General features: G+C 40.5%; 1 protein-coding gene across 1 annotated transcript in view; it reads right to left on the bottom strand.

Moving 5' to 3' along the window:
* The window catches only part of Mtrex (Mtr4 exosome RNA helicase), a 66277-nt gene that overhangs the window by 17833 nt on the left and 27665 nt on the right, over window positions 1–20779 (bottom strand). Inside the window, exons 14-20 of the mRNA XM_051172408.1 lie at window positions 19361–19462; window positions 15338–15463; window positions 12224–12374; window positions 8802–8974; window positions 8240–8308; window positions 5907–6035; window positions 1859–1969 (exon numbers count right to left, since the gene is read on the bottom strand). Coding sequence (XP_051028365.1) covers window positions 1859–1969; window positions 5907–6035; window positions 8240–8308; window positions 8802–8974; window positions 12224–12374; window positions 15338–15463; window positions 19361–19462 — 861 coding nt within the window. The remainder of the gene's footprint in view (window positions 1–1858; window positions 1970–5906; window positions 6036–8239; window positions 8309–8801; window positions 8975–12223; window positions 12375–15337; window positions 15464–19360; window positions 19463–20779) is intronic.

Here is a 20779-nt window from a genome sequence, read left to right as displayed (position 1 = left end):
TACACCACTAACTGCTTACACTCCGCTGGTCAAGGTCATTCACCACAACTCTAGCACAGTGGAAGGACTCGTGACCATGGTCCATGACGCCTCTGCCCTTCACAAGACTGTAGATGGCTCCTCTGGAAGGCTGGGGAAAGGCCACCCAGGGACTGAGTGGGAAGTGCGCTGGAATGTGTCCCTGCCCGCAGTGTATCCACTGTGGAGAAAGCTGCCAAGTATGATGACATCAAAACTGGAGGCCCACCAACGGGCATTCTGTGTTGACGAGGAGCAGCCACTTTAATAGTGCTGCCCACCCGTTCAGCAATGACGATGGGGTTTGGGTTGGCATTGTTCTCAACTTTGCACAGCCCATTTCCATGTATGGCCACAACAGTGGTGAACCTCAAAGGCCTACGTGGCCTCCAAGGAGTAAGAAACTCTGGACCACCTACCCCAGCAAGAACAGACGGGAAGAGAGAGCCAATTTTGCTGCTGAGGAGTCCCTTGTCCTACACAGCCCCCAACTGAGCACCTTGAATACTGTCAATAAAGTTTACTGTATCCTCCCCCAAAGAATAAAAACCATGAACTTGGCTAATCCTTATGTATTAAGAAACTGAGTTATAGGCCAAAATATACAGACAGAGAAGTAGTAATTTTCTGCCCCTAAGACAAGGGTTTCTCTGTGTAGCGCTGGCTGCCTATGACTCAAAGATCCACCTCTTTAGTGCTGGGATTAAAGGGGTGCACCACCACTGCCAAGCTAAAATTTTAGTTTTAAAATTTAAAAATGTACAGTCAGAAGCAAAAGAAGACTCTTCAGCGCTCAAGGAAAGGGATTCTTCTAGCAGGGTCATCTGTAGCTCCCCCTGTCTTTTCAGCAGGTGACTGGTAAGACCAAGGGAAACCATGTCTACCTGATGTGTACAGGCAAAGCTGAGACTACGTGAATCTCCCACAGAAGATCAGACTATAGGAGCACAGGCTACCACAGGACGTCTCAGCAAGTAAGTCAAGCCTGGTAGCTGGCAATTTACATCAATAAAAAATTCACTCCAATTTAAAGTTTAAACAGAAAAAAACAAGCTGACTTATTTCTAAAGAACAAAGTTAATCATTTTACCCCCACCAGACAACTGCAGTATTTATGCTAACTGAAAAGTAATCAAGTATTTTTCTGTCTGTAGTTATGGTATTATTTTAAATTATCAAATAATTTACTAGAGCGCTGTATTTTATTTCCCTTCTAAGATTTATTTGCTAACAGACTAGTTCATTAGTGTATGAGGAGTGTTTTCTTAGAACAATATTTACATCTCCATAATTTTCTTTAAAAAGTTCTCACAAGAAGCACTAATTTTAGGAAGCCTACGGACCACAGCTTAAGCTTCTACTCTAAGGGATGGAGAGATGGAGGAGAACATGTGCTGCTGAGACCCAGGTTCAATCCCTAGAAACCACATGGTGGCTCATACTATCCCTGGATAAATCAATCTTTTAAAAGATTCCTACTGTAAAATGAAAGCAATCTACTTACCACTGTTTTCTCAAATTCTAAAGAGATAGTATGGTATATAATAAATGCTATTCAACTGTTTTAGCCACCTTTTATTTCTTTATTTCTAGCATAAAATTAAATTTTTGGAAGTTATACCTTTCCTACCGAAAATAAAGCGTCTTTATAAATAAAAATAAAAATCTACCTTCAGTAATAAACACTGCTGCTGTACTCAGAACAGATATCCCCGTAGATCTCATTTTAGAAGAAAATTCATGTGTTTATAGTTTGTCTGAACAATATTTGAGAGCATTTCAGTCATCGCTAGATAAATCCTATTTGTACAAGATTCAGGTTCCAAAGTAAAATACATACCTGTATGGACTTTAAAACACTCTGTCTGTTGTCCACGGGCCGAAGGTCTTTGGGGATGTAAAGCCTAACAGTGCTGATGGCAGACAGGAGATGCACCAAAACTGGAACAACCTACAAAGTGTAGGTTACATTAGACTACAATTAAATTCCACATTTCCAAAACTTGCATCCATCAAAGGAAGCAGCACTTAACAACGTGTCACAGGCATGAATGCTCAACTTCTTACCACCGAAGCCTCAATCTTAGTAGAGACTAGAAGTAAAAACTACTGCAAATCTTAAGTCCCATGAGTGGTACACTGAGGCCCTTCTCTGCAGAGCCCAGCTCATCCGTGTTTCTCTTCTCATTACTTGGCACTTTATAAACATAAAGGCACTACAGCACTGCAGATGAATGCCCCTGTACAGAAAGGTTAGAGCGCCCAGGAAGGGACATTAAGTTCCAGAAGGCCTGGAATGAGATGATGAAAAAGCACTTTAAAGAGAAGGTAACCCATTTCTTTAGATGCCGTCTTCCAGAACACACATCTATCAACTTTCCCCCACCACCAAAGATGCTGTTCTGTTTCTAAGGCCTAAGTCCACTTGCAGTGAGGTCAAATAGTTCCCTAGGCTCACATCTGTCAGTATCTAATTTTCCGGACCCACTTTTACAAGACCTGTATAAGTAAAGAAGACATGTATGACACACCTGTCTCATTCAGCAGAAATGGGATGACAGCTTGGTATATACTCCAGACTGAAGATCACCTGGTTTGAAGTCAGACTTCATCTAGCTATAGGACCCTGAACAAGCTACCTCACTTTTCCTCATCATAAAGATGTGGATAAAACAATGTCTACCTAATTAAATTATGTATAAAATAGTTTAATTCCGAACACCCACAAGGCAGCTCACAGCTATCTGTAATTCCAGTTCCAGGGGACCTGACACCCTCACACAGAGACATGCAGACAGGCAAAACACCACTGTACATAAAATAAAAATAACTTTTTTTTTTAAAGGAGAAGAATTAAGAAGTTTCAAGGCCAGAGGGATGGCTCAGTGTATAAATGGTTCCATGCACAGCTTTTGCAGAGAAGTCTTATCAGGTGGCTTACAACCTCTTGTAACTCCAGCTCCACAGTAACTACACTGGTACAAACAAACAAACAGACACACACATACACGTACAGTGTACATATTATTTTTAAAAATTCTAAAACAAGCAAGGAAACAAACAAACAAAAAACCAGGAAGCTTTCTAAGTAAGGGATCAAAGCCATTAAATCAACAGGTGCCACCACGTGTGCAAGCATAAGCCCGAGCTCTACTCCCAGCACATGCAAATGCTGCACAGAGACAGAGATAAGGACCCCTGGCCTTCTCATCAGTGATCCCTATGTTCAGTCAGAGACCATCTCAAAAATATGCTAGTGACCGAGGTGTCTGTTATCTCTATCCGCATGCAAACATACTTCAGACAGGGGACACACACACACACACACACACTTTAAGCTGCCTCTGTTTTCACTAACTCTGGGGAACAGACTGTTAAACTTAAGTTGCACAGAATTACACAGGTCATATCTTAATTATGTAACTTACTTTGGATAGATTCTATGACAGCTAATTTAAGACTTTCCCCTTGTATGTGCCAGCCAGAGAGGCCCCTTCTCCTAGGGAAGGTGATACACTCAGCCTGTGAAGTATTCACCACCATCGTGTCCTCACCCCGACTCCACAGTCCCACTCATCCCAGCACCCTTCTACACCAGGACAGAGGACATTTCAATAAGTACATGGAATTTCCAAAGCACTATTACAAGCAGAGGAAAGACTTTAGTTTGCATGACGTTTAATGAATGCTTCCCACATCTAGTAATAGACAGAGCCATGCCCTCCATGAGACAAGGGGAGGCTGCAGGTGAGAGCCATGCCTGCTGTCCTCCATGAGACACGGGAGGGCTGCAGGTGAGAGCCATGCCTGCTGTCCTCCATGACACAGGGAGGCTGCAGGTGAGAGCCATGCCTGCTATTCCCAGGTGCGGCAGCTCTAAGTTCCTTCACGCGCAGTGAATGTGCACCAAAGTAGGAGGTCTAGCCTTTTACAGTTAGGTTGTCAGCGGGTACAGTAAATGCTGGGGCAAAGTATGACAGTGTCTTTTATTGGTAGAATTCTGTAGAATAAACTAGAATACTGAAGATCAGATATTGATTCCCAGCTCTCCTAAGGACTGCTGTGCCTGGGGCCCAGGCTTCAACAGGTTCTTCAAAATGCCTCCTCAAATGGAGCATGCCATGGAAGCCATGAACGCCCACATTTCACAGCTTTGCAGGGACAAAGACTCCTTACAAAGGAGGACCTGAAATTGCTCATGGAAAGGGAGTTCCCTGGGTTTTTGGAAAATCAAAAGGACCCTCTGGCTGTGGACAAAATAATGAAGGACCTGGACCAGCGCCGAGATGGCAACGTGGGCTTCCTGAACTTTTCATCACTAGTTGCGGGCTCATCATCACACGCAATGGCTCTCTGTACCACACATGGAGCAGAAGGGAGAGAAGTAGGCCAGATGGAGCACTGACGCTCCCGCCCTGGTGCCTGTCCTCCCAGTGTCACCTGGGGAATCTGATGCTCTCGCCCTGGTGCCTGTCCTCCTAGTGTCACCTGGGGAATCACTGATGCTCTTGCCCTGGTGCCTGTCCTCCCAGTGTCACCTGGGGAATCACTGATGCTCTCGCCCTGGTGCCTGTCCTCCCAGTATCACCTGGGGAATCACTGATGCTCTCGCCCTGGTGCCTGTCCTCCCAGTGTCACCTGGGGAATCACTGACGCTCCTGCCACGGTGCCTGTTCTCCCAGTGTCACCTGGGGAATCACTGATGCTCTCGCCCTGGTGCCTGTCCTCCCAGTGTCACCTGAGGAATCACTGACGCTCCCGCCCTGGTGCCTGTCCTCCCACAGTGTCACCTGAGGACTCTGCCCCACTGCTTCTTGTGAGTTGATCAGGACCCTAGGGAATGTGCAAATAACATCCAACCCCAAGTCAATAAGCAGAGAGAAAAAAGTTAATTCGGTATCGGAGAAGCTTGTGAGTTTTATGTTGTTTGAATCCTGCTGCCCTCAATAAAGTCCTTTTTTTATAAGGGGTAGGCAGTATTCAGAATTATAGACAGAAATCATTTAGAAACATTTAATATTAAATTGTCTTGAATACTGAGAATTTCACACCCTGAAATGATTTATTGATCCAAAGACAGAGTGGCACATTTTACTTTTTAAAGACCAAGTTTACTATAGCAAGTACTTCCTAAAAACCTAGTCAATATGCCGTATTACTTACAAGAAAGACTATTCTAGTGCTGCAGACACTTGGAATCTCTGCAATATGATTTTACTGCTAATTATTTTACTTATATCAATATAAAAATGGAAGCCATTCAAACAGTTCAAGGAATGTGTGCAGCTCAGTGGTAGAACATGTGCCTAGCATGCACTGTGCAGACCTTGAGAGGTAACACACACACACACACACATACACACACACACACACACACACACACACACACACACACACACACGAGTGTTCCATATGGGAGTCAAATCTTCTTTATCTCAATTGCTCTTTTGTATCTTTCTCTTATTATTTTTCAAATGTTTTACATTTAATTGAAAGCATATCTAAATTATATAACTTTAAGAAAGCTTATATAATACATTTTCACACCTCAAAACTCCAATCACTATTTCCATGGGAATAAAATAAGTAGCAAGGATAAATTAAAACTGCAAAATCAGGAGGATCTCTCTGAGTTCAAGACCAGCCTGGTCCACAAAGTGAGAGTCCAAGACAGCCAGGGCTACATAGAGAAAACTTGTCTCCAGTCAACAAAAACAACAAAATTGCAAAATCAGCTCTTACAATCACTCTATGACACTTGAGATGATTTTGTGGTGGTAAAATACCTTGAACCTTCTAATTTAGAAAGCACAGCTGCATTTTCATTATGAGCTCGTTAAAGTGACAGTAATTAAAAACGATCTGAAGATGAAAAGTGAAGCACAAACCTGCATCTCTCCTTTCTCATCAGGCTTTGCTGGCTTTGCTGCCTCTGTAGCTGAATTTTTCAGGCTCTCCTTGCTACAGCGCAGGAGCACCTCCACCACATACAAGGGATCCAGTTCCCCAGAATTAGGCTAAAAGGGCAGGGTAAAGCAAAGTGCATTAACAGGACTGCATGTGGAGGAATTTTAATCTAGCAACATGGCTATGGCTGCTCTGGCGAGGACATCCAAAGACCTTCTAGGCCTGTGTGATCCAGCTGGAATGCAGACACGGCCTAGATACAGCAGGATCTGGCTGGAATAGGACACGCCCTTTGTACACACCTTTAATCCCTAAAATGAAGGCAAGGCTAGTTTACAGAAGGAAGCAGCCAGATATGAACGTGACTTCTAATTTGAAAGGCAAAGTGACAAATCAGAGATTTGACAGAATGAATCAGATAAGATGCACCCAACTCTCACAAGAACAGCACAGAGAGGTGACTTAAGAGCAACAGGGAGAGAGAAAAGAGGTTTTTGTTTTGTTTTGTTTACTAAGAGCTTTTTTACCAGGACAGTTCTACAGAGACAGGTCACAGAGAGAACAAGCTAGACACAGGTGAAGACAGAAGGAGCCAGAGAGTGAGAAGGAGCCAGATTAAAACATATTGCCAGAATTAGTTTGAGCCCATGCAGGCAATTCAGTCGGAAGCCAAGAGAAGCCAGTATGATCAGTCAGCTTGGAGAGGAGTCTGGGCTAGCTAGAACAGCTAAGCTGAACCAGCCAGCGAGAGGTCAGAGAGAACTAGGAAGGCTTGGGAACGGCTCTCACTTCATCCCCTCATCTGAGGAAATAACATCTCACTGCACATGCAGCTCAGTAAATGTTTACTTCATAAAAGGTTGTCTCTGTATCCTTCAGAGCGGTCTAGTCAGTCAATGGCAAAGCACAGGTGTTTATTAATTCTAACTTAACATCATGACCATGATCACCTGTGACATCCAGTACTACTTCCAAGTTTCTAATGAGTAGTGTGCAATAAAATTAAACCGAAACTAGAAAAGCAGTAACATTAGCAGTATCATAAAACAAATCTACTTTGACTCCTACTAAGCAAAACGCAAAATAGACTAATGCTCAGTATATAAACAGTACCAATGACTTCATATCATTTGAGAATGTCTTTTATTTCTCTTACATTCTCTAAAATAAGGCCATCTAATTTTGACTGTTTGGGTTTTGTGTTAGCCAATCGCTCCTGGGCATGGGTTAGCCCTGGAGTAGGTGATATACCCAGTGACACTCCACTGGAAAAAATTGTTTTCTCCTTGCCCAGCTGGCATCACACTGAGTGCTGACCTTCACTGCTTGACCATCCTTCTGCCATCCAAGCAAAGGAGCACGGGATTTTGTATGCATTATCATTGAAAATGTATTAGACTGGAAAATGGGATGAGTTTACTTCAAAAGTAGTCCTACAAATTAATGACTGCTAATAAAGATAATTTACTAAGTGGGGGGGGGGGTGGTTAATCACAGTCATGATTCAAAAGAAAGATTATTTACCACAAACCAAAAGATCTATTTTTCTACAACAAATAGCTTCAACACTACAAAGTGCATGTATTTCAAGGCCAATTTAATTCCAAAATTTAAATTGTTTTGAAAAAAAATTTTAACATATACATTTATATTATTACACATGAGTAAAATAAACTACATACAGCAGGAAGAACCATGAGACCCATCAGGAATTATATAAATGTTATATTCATAGTGATTTGGCCATTTGTATTTGGCAAACTTGAAGTAAACATCTTTCCTATCTTGTTGGGTCTAAATTCAAAGTTTAAATCTTAATGATCCTATACTCAGCTGGGACAGAGAAGTTAACCAATCATTTTAAAGATTAAAAAACAGGTGTGGAGACACAGAATATCTTAGCTTGAGACTACTAGCCTAACAAGCAGTGTCTATTGCAACTAAAAAATAATAATGATGATGAGGAGGAGGATAGTAGACACACAGACTTAATTTCAAGAACAGCCACGCTTCTAATCAATTAACAAGACTATTTCACACAGTAATCATTCCAAATTACTCATATAAATAACAGCCAAAATTAGATTTATTCATTGCTCCACTGTAAGAGAACTTTAATAAATGATTATCTCCTTTAATTTTCTATGTATTTCTAACATATTCCTAAATCCAAACATCAGAAGCTGATTTTTTCCGACACTCAAAGAAAAAGAAACAAAACATTCTGATGTACTCAAAGAGGATAAATGTAAGCTCATGTAATCAGGCTACATTGTAAGAAAATGCCAGTGTCTCTTCAAGGGTGGCAGCTTACCTTAACATTTGACTTTTTTGAGAAATTCACTACTACACCCCAGCCAAAATCGTCTCCTTCATTTTTCACCTGAAAATAAAACAAGCAAACAAAAATAGTGTTTATATCCAAAGTGCAACTGTAGCCTTCTATATTATGTCACAGGCTAATAAGACTTAACTTTTCCTGATTCATCTAAAAGAGCACAGGTATTAATTTTACAGTAAGACAAAAGCACTCAGCACTGGACCTCACTGCCCTGCAACTGCCACAACAACAGTCTCTCTACTGGCAAACAAATGCCAAACAGACACTATTTGTTTTGAGCATATAAAATATTTTATATCTAACAGTTTAAACCTTAAAAATGGCTCGTTTTTTGACAGCATCTTCTAATTAGAAACTGAAAAGTGCTGATGACAAAGCCTTCACGTAAGCCCTGAATCAGCAGTGTGAGCCATGGAATGGTGATCTTCACCTCCTCCTGCAGCAGGAAGCATCTTACCACTGAAAATAAGCCTTTAATCAAGTTATTTTAGGATATCGTAATATACAAATATTGGATACAGAAACTATGGCATACCTTCACCAAACGACCTGGTTGTAGAAATGGTAAACAGTATTTTGGCTTATGAATATATTCTTCAATCTCTTTCCCCAGCTTGGCAAGTTGTTGTCTAATCTTGTAATAGATAACCACGTTTTCTTCATTGGGAATTACTATCTTATTGTACTGCTCTTCTGAGTTCTTTACCTCTATAAATAAAGCACAGGTCACAATGCTATCACCAAACGACTATATACCTCATGTAAATGCACCCAAGGCTATTTTCTACTACAAGTCTGCAGAACAAAGCCAGTTACTGAGATGACATGATGTGAAGGCATGCGTCTCACCTCCCTTCATCTAGGGTCACCCTCTGTCCTCCTACAACCATTAGCCTCTGTGCTGACTCCCTGTTGACGGTTCTCTTTCCAACTCTGACCTCTGTCTAAGTGCTAAGCTCCCTTCCCACAGCATTCCATTATGCTTTCAACCCGTGCTAACTATTCTTGCTATGGCAAAATACACATCACAGAAAATCTGTCACCACTATACAGTGCTGCAACTTTGTGTAAACATAAACATTTACGGTTGATAAGTGTGTGCCCCACTTTTACTCTTCAGCTATTTGGCCACGGTGCTGCTACAAATATTTATGAAAAGCCTTTCTTTGAACATGTTTTAACACAGCCATGAGTGGAGATGCTGGGTCATGTGGTAATTCCCTATTAAACCTAAGAACTTTTTAACAATTTTCTACAGTAATATACCATTTTGTTGTTTACTTTTGTAAAGAAAAAAAAAAAAAGTACTGATCCAGTGAGTATGTGAAGTGTTTCTGAATTGTATTTCTTAGCAATGATACTCAGCATCTTACTGATGTACTTTTGGCCATTTGTGTATGTTTATCATTAACTTATTTATTTGCTTGTTTTGAAGAACTTGGGGGTGACCCTCGGGCCTTGCATGTGCTAGAACATCACTCATGCATTAAGTTGCATCCTTCTACCTTCTCCATAGTTTCAAGAACAAGTTTTTACTTTTGTTAAAATCCAATTTATTCATGTTTGCATTTGTTTGTATTTTTGGTATTATAGTAAGAAATCATTGGCAAATTCAAACTTAAAGAGACCTGTGCCTATACTGTCTGAGTTTTCTATTTTCAGCTTTTATAACTTTTGAGTTCATTTTTGTTCATAATGTGAAGTAAGGTCTCAACTTCATTCTTCAGTTATTTTGTTCAAAGCCCATACATCTATTGAGTTTACTGTGGACTCTTCTTTCCTTTCTTTTTTGGTTTCTCAAGACAGGGTTTGTTTCACTGGGTAGCCCTAGCTGTCCTGGAGCTCACTCTGTAGACCAGGCTGGCCTCAAACTCCTGCTTCTGCCGCCTGAGTGCAGGAACTAAAGACCTGCACCACCACTGCCCAGCTTTCTTTCCCTTTGGATTTATATTGAACTCCTTCTATTTACCTTGTATGTTTCATATTTTAAGCAATCAAAGGGAAAAAAGCCCACAAATAAAAATAAAAAATAAGCCAAAAAAAAAAAAAAAAAAAAAACCAACCCACAAATCTTTCGTAGAGACTAATTGAAACAACATATGACAGTAAAACACAGTAACCAGAAAGGGCGCTGCAACTGTATGATTCATTTTATCATCTTCAGCCTCGGCACAGACTATTCCCTATGACAGCTGGTCTTCTGTATTCCTGGTCACTTTCAAGTGAGCCACTTCACTTCAGTACTTACAGAAACGGAATTTAATTCACCAACAAGTAGAATGCTATCTGTAATAGCACACATTAATAGAAGTAAATTATCAGAAAAAACCCAGGAGTTTATAGAAGGGGGTGGAGAGGTGGTTCAGTGGCTCAGTGCTTGTGTGAGCATGAGGGTCTCAGGGTAAACCTCTGGTGCCCATGGCAGGACTTCTGTAAGCCTGGCTCACAGGTGCAGGCAGATGGGTCCCAGGGCTTTGTTGGTGGGCCATGTTAGCCTAAACAGACGGCTCTGCAGACAAAGGTGTGTGCCACGTATTCTCATGCACCCAACTTCAAGTCCCTGCTCGGTGGATCCTGTGGTGGGGGTGGAAACTGACTCCTGCAAGTTGTTCTCTGACCTCCAGAATGTATGACAAGGCATTTGTAGTCTACCAGCAAAACAAAGTAACAGGGAGAAAGGAAGGAAGGGAGGGAGGGAGGGAGGGAGGAAGGGAAGGAGGAAAAAAGGGAGGGAGGGACGGAGGAAAAAAGGGAGGGAGGGAGGGAGGGAGAACAGTGGAGGGCTAAAGAGCAAGCTCAGTGAAAAGGACACGTGCTCCACAAGCTTGCTGACCTGAGTCTGGATCTAGCCCCCACATTAAGAACTAGGTATGCCCACTCATGCCTGTGACCCAATGATACGGGAGGGACACAGGAAGATCACGAGAACATGGTGGCTGCCAGGATGTTCCAGGGTCAGTCAAAGACCCTGTCTCAAAGGAATAAGGCAAAGACTGCTAAGAGGAGGATACCTGATGTCATGTCTCTACCCTCCACATACACACGTATGTACAAACACATGCAGACACCAGAAAACAAGAAAGAACAGAGTAAGACGCTCATTGCCAAACTCCAGCCTCTATACATACATACATACATACACACACACACATACAGCTGTGGTTGTACAGCTGTCTCTGCATATTAAGAATTAGATTATTTGGATACTGCTCAATTCAAACCTAATTAAAGCACTGTTTTCTCTTAATGATCCGCAAGGCCATAGCATTCTTTTTGTGTGTGTGCATACCATGTGGGGCTGGGGGTCATGCAAATGTGTGCATGCATTTCAAAGTCAGAGGTTGATGTGTCTTCTATCACTCTCCACTTTATTTTTTAAGACATGGATTTTTAGTGAGTATTGTTCACCAATTAGCTAGACTGGCTGAGAGATGTACATTAGAGACCCACCTGCCTCTTATTCTATCAGTGCTGGAGCTACAGTCACATAGCCTAATAACGTGACACCACACTTAGTTCAAAACATGCGTGCTAGGATCCGAGTTCCAGCCCCCATGCATGTGCAGCAAGGACTTTCCTGGCTGAGCCACCCCCTAGCTTTTTATAGCATTCTTCTTGAAAGACGTCAAGATGAATAGTCATTTCACACATCAAGTTTTATATTGAGCTTTTTGTTGCATGATTATTCAAGGACATGAATTTTGAATGAAACGTATTTTTTAAAATTATACATTACACTGTGGTTGATCCAACTAGAAAAAAGCACTGTCAGAATTGTCTACATTTATTTTAAATGTTCTGTTCTATAAAGACCACACTACAGTTCTAATTTTTGAACTTAATTTCCTTAATTGTCAAGATTTGCTTAATTAGAAAAATAAAAAACTAATCAAAACAACCAATAAGGCAGTCACTTTGTGGCTGAGTCTCGTGAGACGAGGGAGCGTTTATACTCACTCTCCACTACTCCTGGGATTGCTCTGTAGTGCTGAAACTGGTAGAAGGACTTCTCCAGCATGTACTCAGGATTGATCTCTTCTACTCGCAGTAAGTTCAGAACCATGTTATAGGTCAGATGGAAAGCACTATTCAGAGGATCAGCTGAGCCCTGAAATAAATTTACACAAGACTGTTAACATGCTCAATAATTTACCTATACTAATAAATACAGGAATATACACACTCTTTTCTTTGGTATACCAAAACAAAGCGATAAATTCATTAATGTCTTTAAAAGTAAAGGATGACTTAAATCAGTAGGGAAGGCCAGGCAGTGGAGGCACACACGTTTAATGCCAGCACTCAGGAGTCAGAGACAGAAAGATCTGAGCTCCAGGACAGCCAGGCCTACGAAGACAAACCCTGAGTCAACAAACAAAATAAAACAAACAGTAGGGGCATAGTGGTTCAAAGACTGCGAAACATGCTTCGCCCTCTCTCCTTCCAAGCACAAGGCAGACTGTCTTTTCTGTCTCCCAATGGTTGGGATCAATTGTGACAGAAAATGACATTTCTGACCACATGTTTCATTGCTGTGATGAGCATTGAGCAGGTAAGAGACATAAGGCTGGGGATAGTGACTGAAGCAAGACCTAGCCTGTGCTGACCAAATACACTAATATTTCACAGTGAAATCTGGATAAAAACAATACTTTGGAAATTTGTGGCATAAAGCTGCTAATAGATCTCCCAAATTATAGGCCTTTCTTTCTCTATGCTCTGGTAATTCCTTTTCATCTCTAAAATGTGGCTGTTACCAAGAAGAGATAGGCTAATGACTAGACAGTGAAAAATATTTTGTCATTAAACACAATAAAGTGTGTTGTAGTTCTGTTGTTTCGCTTTGCTTTTACTGTAGAAAACTATTAGCTTGCCCCAATATGGTTTTCATCCAAATTACTGCCCTGGCCTCTAAGCTCACAACTTGTAGCAGTGGCTTAGTGGCTTCAAAACTACTTTTTCTTTATAAAATACTTTGCAAGAGTGAAAGCGGTTGTACAGAAGAATCATTAAATTTACTGATTCTTTCCTCAGCTCATTAGCCCCTTCCATCCTTGGGAGTGCCTTTCCCTTGTTCAGTAAGCTGTCTCTATTTCTATTCCATGGTAACTTAAGAGGCCTGACTTTTTCTCCATCTTTTCTCGGGGCGAGTGCCGGGATTTTCACAAAACATGAAGAGTGAACACTTTCCTTTTAAATTCCCGTATTAGCTGCAAGTTTTTAAAAAGATGAAACCCTTAGAAGACGCATACTGAAAAACACTGTTCCTATTTCCGCCTCACAGCTCTAAGTGGCATAATAAATTGAATAAATCCTGACAGAATGCTTAGGGCCGACTAACGAGACTTCAGGATCTTAAATGCATGCAGACAAATTTTTGATAAACAGTAGAAAATTTTTCCAAGTTTTAGAAAAGGTGTTCCTAAGAGTCAAAATAAAATAAAATAAGGAAAGAAAGAAAGAAAGAAAGAAAGAAAGAAAGAAAGAAAGAAAGAAAAAAAAAAAAAGAAAAGAAAAGAAACAGGACAAGAGCTCTCTGCACTAGGAAACAAACAGCTGTGATGTCTCTAAACTCAGGCGAAGCTAGAAGCTCAGGTTCACAGAAGGACCCTGACTAGCACAGCTTGAGCTGCGTGGAGCTTCTGCAGACAGAGCCTCTTGCTACTCTCCCTGTAAAACATGGGCTGAAACCCTCAACAGTGCTTATCCCAACACATCTGAATTCCCAATGCCTCGACACTAAAATGGCATTCTGAGTCTGCATGAACCCAAGGCCCTAATAACTTCCCCTATCATACTAATAAATACTAATCAATCTTTTTCTCTTAATTGGGATATAAAAAATATGGTGATACCATTTAAATGAAATTTAACCCTTGCATTCCCTATTTCTAACTAACTTGCCAGGTAACATGGCCAGGAGAGTGACACATAAAATCCAAGTTGGAAGTTATTCCTTTTTGGTTTTTTGTTTGTTTGTTTGTTTTTTGGAGGCCAGGCTGGCCTGCCTCCCTGAGTGCTGGGGTTACAGGCATGTATCACCACATCCGGCTCTTATACTATAGGTGACGTCCTCAGTGTACCTTAGATTAATATTTTTGCTCATGTGTTATCATTCTTGTTCAATGGTGCGCCACACCAAGTATGGCCTACCACAGCTACCACCCTAAATATCCCTGCATGTAACTCCATCATTATTCATGACTTTGTTTGGCGATAAGATGTGAGTAAATCCCCACATACAGATACTAAAATCAATCACGCACTTTATACCCAGGTTTGTATTTTCTCATGAAATAGATACAAGGCAACCAAAGCCAACTTCCTTAAGAAGTTCTTTAAAGGCGAGCCACGGTGATACATAACTGTGCTCCAAAGATGGAGACAAGAAGACCAGATGGAGTTCAAAGGCAGCCTAAAAGCTCCGTAGTAAGTTTGAAGGTGACCTAGACTTTAGGAGACACCGCCTAAAACAAAACAAACAAACAGAAATCCCCGACTATTCAAAACTCAGCACAATGAATGCCAGCCAGATGGCTCAACAGGTACACTCCCATCCCTCACATAAGACAAATGGTGAGAAAAAAAGAAAAAGGAAATTAAGACACAAGGAAAGACAATTTTGCAATAAAGTTGAAAAACTGGGACTTATGATTAGGATGTCTTTATAATTAAACAGGGTGACCAAAAGTAATTACTGAACTCGTGTTTTGCGCTGTTCGCCCTTACAAAGGTAAAGACCCCTGACAACACTACTTCCATTCTCTTGGTGAGAGAGAGTTGCCCAGCAGAGGCGGCACAGAGTACCCTAAATCTGAAGGCTCTGTCTGTCTTTCTGTCTTTCTGTCCACCTGTTCCCACGGCATAACTGTTGACTGCTCTTTGCCTATTAGGTAAAACAATATAAGTGATCTGCCTCTTCTGCCCTCCTAAGTCAGTCTAGACCAACAACTCATCCTGAAAGGCACAGGAGCCAGTAAAACTAACATAAAGTAGTCACTAAAGTATATCCCTAGAATTCTTGATTTAAAACAAACAAACAGACAGACAAACAAAACCCTCAGTCCTCACCTTCAGTAGTTGTTTTCCGATTGTCGGGCTCATCTTCTCATCCACCATAAGAATCACAATTCCTCTGTCATCCATTCCTCTCCTCCCAGCACGACCAGACATCTGGATGTACTCACCAGAAGAAATCTGCATATGACATTTTCAAGGTTAGGAGAAAATCTGGCTTAAAAAAAAAAAAATATATATATATATATCCTGATATTTTGTCTTATGGTAGAATTTACAAACAATTTGCGTATTTCATAAATCATTTAAAACATGAACTTTTGGGAAAGACACAAAAATGAAAAGTATGTGAGAGCCGGGCGTGGTGGCGCACGCCTTTAATCCCAGCACTCGGGAGGCAGAGGCAGGTGGATCGCTGTGAGTTCGAGGCCAGCCTGGTCTACAAAGTGAGTCCAGGATAGCCAAGGCTACACAGAGAAACCCTGTCTCGAAAAACCAAAAAAAAAAAAAAAAAAAAAAAAAAAAAAAAAAAAAAAAGAAAAGTATGTGAGAATCTTATAAAACTTAAATTTTAGTTCTAAAATGACTTAACTCTGCATTAAACCAACAACTGTCAAATTTTGATAACCAACTACCAGGAAACACAAGCTAAATTCACTGGCATAAAAAAAAAAATACCTTTCAGTTGGATATTTTGAAAAAACAAAAACAAAAACTTAAGAATACAACTACAAAGTAAAAACAACTGTAACTTCTTACAGTAGGTTCTTAATCTTCAAAATTAAATTAATATGAAATTGGCCCTTGAAGGGGAAAGCACAATTCTTGGTAGGTGTCTCTAGGGTCTAGGAGATCCATGTGTCAGTAAGAGCAGTCTAGAGGGGGAAAGGTCAGGCTTTTTGGCCTTACAAAAGTAAAGAAACTCACAAGCCAAAATACTAGCATCCTGTACCCACGTTTGTCCAACAGAGGCAACTACAGTAGCACCTTAGACGTAGCAGCACTGAACCCCATGATCAACCTGCCATGATCTCTACACGTGCCTGTGTACTTTTCTCCTATAGAGAAAGTCAAGATTTTTGCTGGCTTTTCTTTTCTAAACTTTTGATTGAGGAAGAGCTAAGAACTACTGTTATAAGAAGACACACTACTGACAGCACAGAAACAAGGAAGACACCAGGAAAAACAATGAAACAGACTATCAAGAAGATGAAGTTTCAAAAAGCTGCCCAATAAAATCTGAGCAGAATCTAAAGGCACCACTGCATTGTAGTATAACCAGTCTTTAAATTTTATAATCATGATATTGAATGGCATAGATCGCTTTAATTTATCTACTTAACACTTGATCTAGTATCCATGACACAAAATCAGTTTCCTTTTGCATAGTACCCAACACATTAAGAAATCCTTTTCACATGTGTGCTGGGGCTGCCAGGATGAGCGGTTGCCTGGCATGTACAGGCCTTAGGGAAAAAATAACCCTTTGTCCACTGATGTCTAGGTCAGCAGACATCAGTGAGTGACTAAAACAAGGACGCACAGCCACAGAGCCACACTTAGGTCACAGGAAGTAAATCCACAGTGTTCACGGCTACGCACACAACTATCTATTGGCTCAGAGAGGTGCTAGAGTGCAACCAAGCTCCTAAGCTCAGGGCTTCAGTCTCTGGTTTTTGCACACACGATTTTGGTAGTTCCCTCGGGAAAACGGGTCTTCAGGGATGGGGAGGAAGTCTAGGGAGGAGACCAAACACTTTAATGTACAAGATTTCAGTTCTTTTAAAGCAGTACTGAGGATCATATCAACACACGCTGCTGAATGAAGGCTTTCTAAAAAAAATGATTTATTTATTTTTATTTTATGTTCATTGGTGTTTTGTCTGTATGTGTGTCTGTGTGAGGGTGTCAGATTCTCTGGAACAGGAGTTACAAAAACAGTTGTGAGCTGCCATGTAGGTGCTGGGAATTGAACCAGGGTCCTATGGAAGAGCAGCCAGTGAGTGCTCTTAGGCACCGAGACATCTCTCCAGCCGCCACGGAATGACGATGTACAGCAGAGGTTCTCAGCCTTCCTGATGCTGCAACCCTTTAACACAGTTCTAATCTGCAACCATAACATTATTTTGTTGCTACTTTAAAACTATATTTTTACTACTGTTATGATTTTTAATATAAATATCTTTGTTTTTGATAGTCTTACGATACACTATGAAAGGATCACTCACCTCCCCTAGTTGCTGTTTTAAAAGCATGCCCTTGGAAAATTGCCACTGTTCCTTCAAGGATTTCATAAATCTGTAGTTATGGATGACAGTACTCAGAAACGATAGGGGAGAAATCAATCTGGTCTGGGGTTCAAGTAGTAGGTAGGAGATGGCATGTGTATGTGTATGCATACATGTGTTATTGTGAGATATATAAGGGTTTAACACTACTGTTAACTCTTTGAAGAATTGCTAACTTATTTTACAATCACTACTGGCATGTAAGTGTTTTAAAAATAAAGGTAATTAACTAATGGAAAAAAAATAATGCTTGCCCTTAAATCCATCATTATTACTTTTTAGGACTTTGATAATTATTATAGGAAACTTCTTTAAGCTGAAAAAAAGAAATCACTAATTTTGAAAGAAAAGTTTAGGTAAAGAGCTATCCATTTTTTTTTTCAATGACAAATAGTGACCTTCGGCTTGGACTGCACAGTCAACTGTACATTCTGCTTCTAGTGCTGCCTTCACACCACCAACGCTCCCTCGCCTGCCTGCAGATACTCCTCCACCACTTACTTTAAGGGCTATCTTCTCATAAGATTTTAAGACTTCTCTATTGACTTCTGTTTTTTAAAATGGAAAAAGAAAGGTTTTATTTACTTTTTATTTACTTGCTTAGGCAGTTCACCTGGTTGTATGTCTGTATACCATATGTATAAAACGCAGTGCCACAGAAGTTAGGAAATGGTGACAGAGTTTTGGAACTGGAGTCACAGATGTTAGTCCACTGGGGTGCTGAGGATGGAGCTATGTCCTTTACAAGAGCAGGCAGTGCTCTTAATGCTGAGCCATCTCTCCAGCCCACTCCAGTGGTCTGTTCTAATGTTGTAGCTTTCCTACAGTATTTCTTAGAACAGACAGACACCAGGCTAGAATTACTTTGAGGTACGGTCTCCCTGTATAGGCCTGGATGGCCTCAAGCTCACCAATACAGACTGGGATGGTCTGACATTCCACGTGCTGAGACTATAGGCGTGAGCCGCCACTCACAGCTCCAGGTTTGTTGTCTGCCTATTAGCATTTTATCTCGGTATCTTAAGCTTGGTGACCACTTGATGAAATATGGTACTTGCCTTGGGATTCGATTTATTTTAGTCCAATTGAATGCAACTTTCCTTCCTTCTTGGAAAAGGACAATGTGTAAACTGTTATGGTCCTCTCTTTCAAAGGGTGCAGGGCTAAGTAGTGGGTGGACTACAGGCACTTCAGTAGGGCTGCTTTAAACAGCGCAGTAAGCCGCGGTGCCTGCCACTAAAATCTGTCCTCTAAAGGGAAACCGAGGGGCTTGGGTGCAAAGGATCCAAGGCCTAATCTTGATGGAACTTCTTTCTTAACATGTTTGGGATGAGAAGTATTTCACATTTTAAGATATTTCCACAGACCCAAAAATCTAAAAATGGTATGTTTCAAAGTCCAAGACTTTTTAGACATTATATCAATGCTCAAGTTTTAGGTTTTAAAGTAGTTTAGATTTTCAGACTGGGGGAACACCACTTACATTTGAAGCTCTTAAACATTTGGAACTAAAATCTCAATGATATGAGCCAAAGTCTTATCATAACTAATGAGGATTAGTTATTATTTTAAAATATAATTAGCCAGGTGTGGTGGCACACACCTTTAATCTCAGCACTTGGGAGGTACAGGCAGGCAGATCTCTGTGAGTTTGAGGTCAGCCTGGTCTACAAAGAGAGTTCCAGGACACCCAGGGCTACTACACAGAGAAACTCTGTCTTGAAAACAAAAAACAAAATGAAACAAAACAACAACGAAAAACCAACCAAACAAAATATAATTTACTTACCCATCTAAAATCCTTCCCATCATATTTACGGGCATTTGTAAATAAAACAGTTCTAGCTGGCATGTTAATTCCCATAGCAAAAGTCTCTGTGGCAAATAAGGCCTAAATAAACAGCAAGTATATGATTAACTAATGGACTTGAAGGTAAAAACAAATAATTTTCGAGTCTAAATAAAGCTAGTATTCATTTTTAAACTTAATTTTTTATTGAGGCTGTATAAAGATAAGTGACAAGATAACTTCTGGATCTATCTCAGTATTTCATACACACAACTAGTAAGTATTTTTTTCTCTACATTTGTTAAGTCTTTCTTACGTCTCAGTGAAAGCAAATGGGGAGGACACAGCAGACAATGAACGAGGACGAGGCAATCAAGCACCTTTCTAGGCACAGCCAGTTTTCCTGGATTTTTCACTGACAATGAACCAGTTCTGAAAATCACTTCAAAATTATGTTTTAGGGCAGTACAGACTCAGTGACTATTGAACTCTAAAACTTTATCAGCAAAAACAGTTGGTACAGACATACAAAGTTATATGCCAATAAAGTATTAAGTATTCATGAATAGAAAGATAAAATAGAAGAATACTAGTCATCAGAAAGTGAGCCATACATATGTCACAAGAACACGGTGATACAACGACCTTCTGTTTGTGAAAAGTCACCTAATATTTGAATGTCTGCCAGTGAACATTCTGGGAAACAGGGGGCAGGATGAATGTTCACTTTTTATTTTATTTACAACTATTTTACTTGAATTCAACACCCTGCAATTATCACTCATACTTTAAAAAATGGTCCAATAATCATTAAGCTTAGCGAACTTTACATCTATAGAAGAGCATCAACAAGGACTTCCCAGGGTGGGTGTAGATGCAAGCCCTTCACTAAAGCCCTTCTTCCTAAGACTGAGGACTCAGGATGAGCCACACATAAGTGATTACATTCTGAGGGTGTTTCCCATTTCTAATACCCCATATCTAGGTATGAACATCAGTCAGAGTTTTAAAAATGGAACCAGAATATCCTAAATCACCTCCCTTCTTTTGTGTAACAAACAATTCTTGTTTAAACTAACCCTTTTAATCATGGATGTAGAAAGAAAAACCAGTTATCCAGTCAACTCCAAGTCTGATAATTAAGTAGCACATGCCACAAACCTGTACTACAGTGAGGTGATGTCACTTATAATTTCTCCACTTACCTCCAAAGTTATAAGCCCGATATGGCATTATATGTAAAGTCAAGTTCATTACCTAAAGCATTCCATGCAACCTTCCTAAGGCATTCTATATAAACTAATTGCTTAGAAAACAGACAAATAAATCACAAAACTAGTAAGACATGGCTGCTCATACCCATAATCCCAGCATGTAACAGGCAAAGCAGGAGGACTGCTATTGCAGGGCATCCTGGGC

This window comes from Acomys russatus, chromosome 30 (genome assembly GCF_903995435.1).
Source record: "Acomys russatus chromosome 30, mAcoRus1.1, whole genome shotgun sequence".
In the NCBI taxonomy this organism is placed as follows: domain Eukaryota; kingdom Metazoa; phylum Chordata; class Mammalia; order Rodentia; family Muridae; genus Acomys; species Acomys russatus.
The sequence above is the reverse complement of the archived record's forward strand: the minus strand, read 5'-3'. Positions and strand labels throughout refer to the sequence as shown.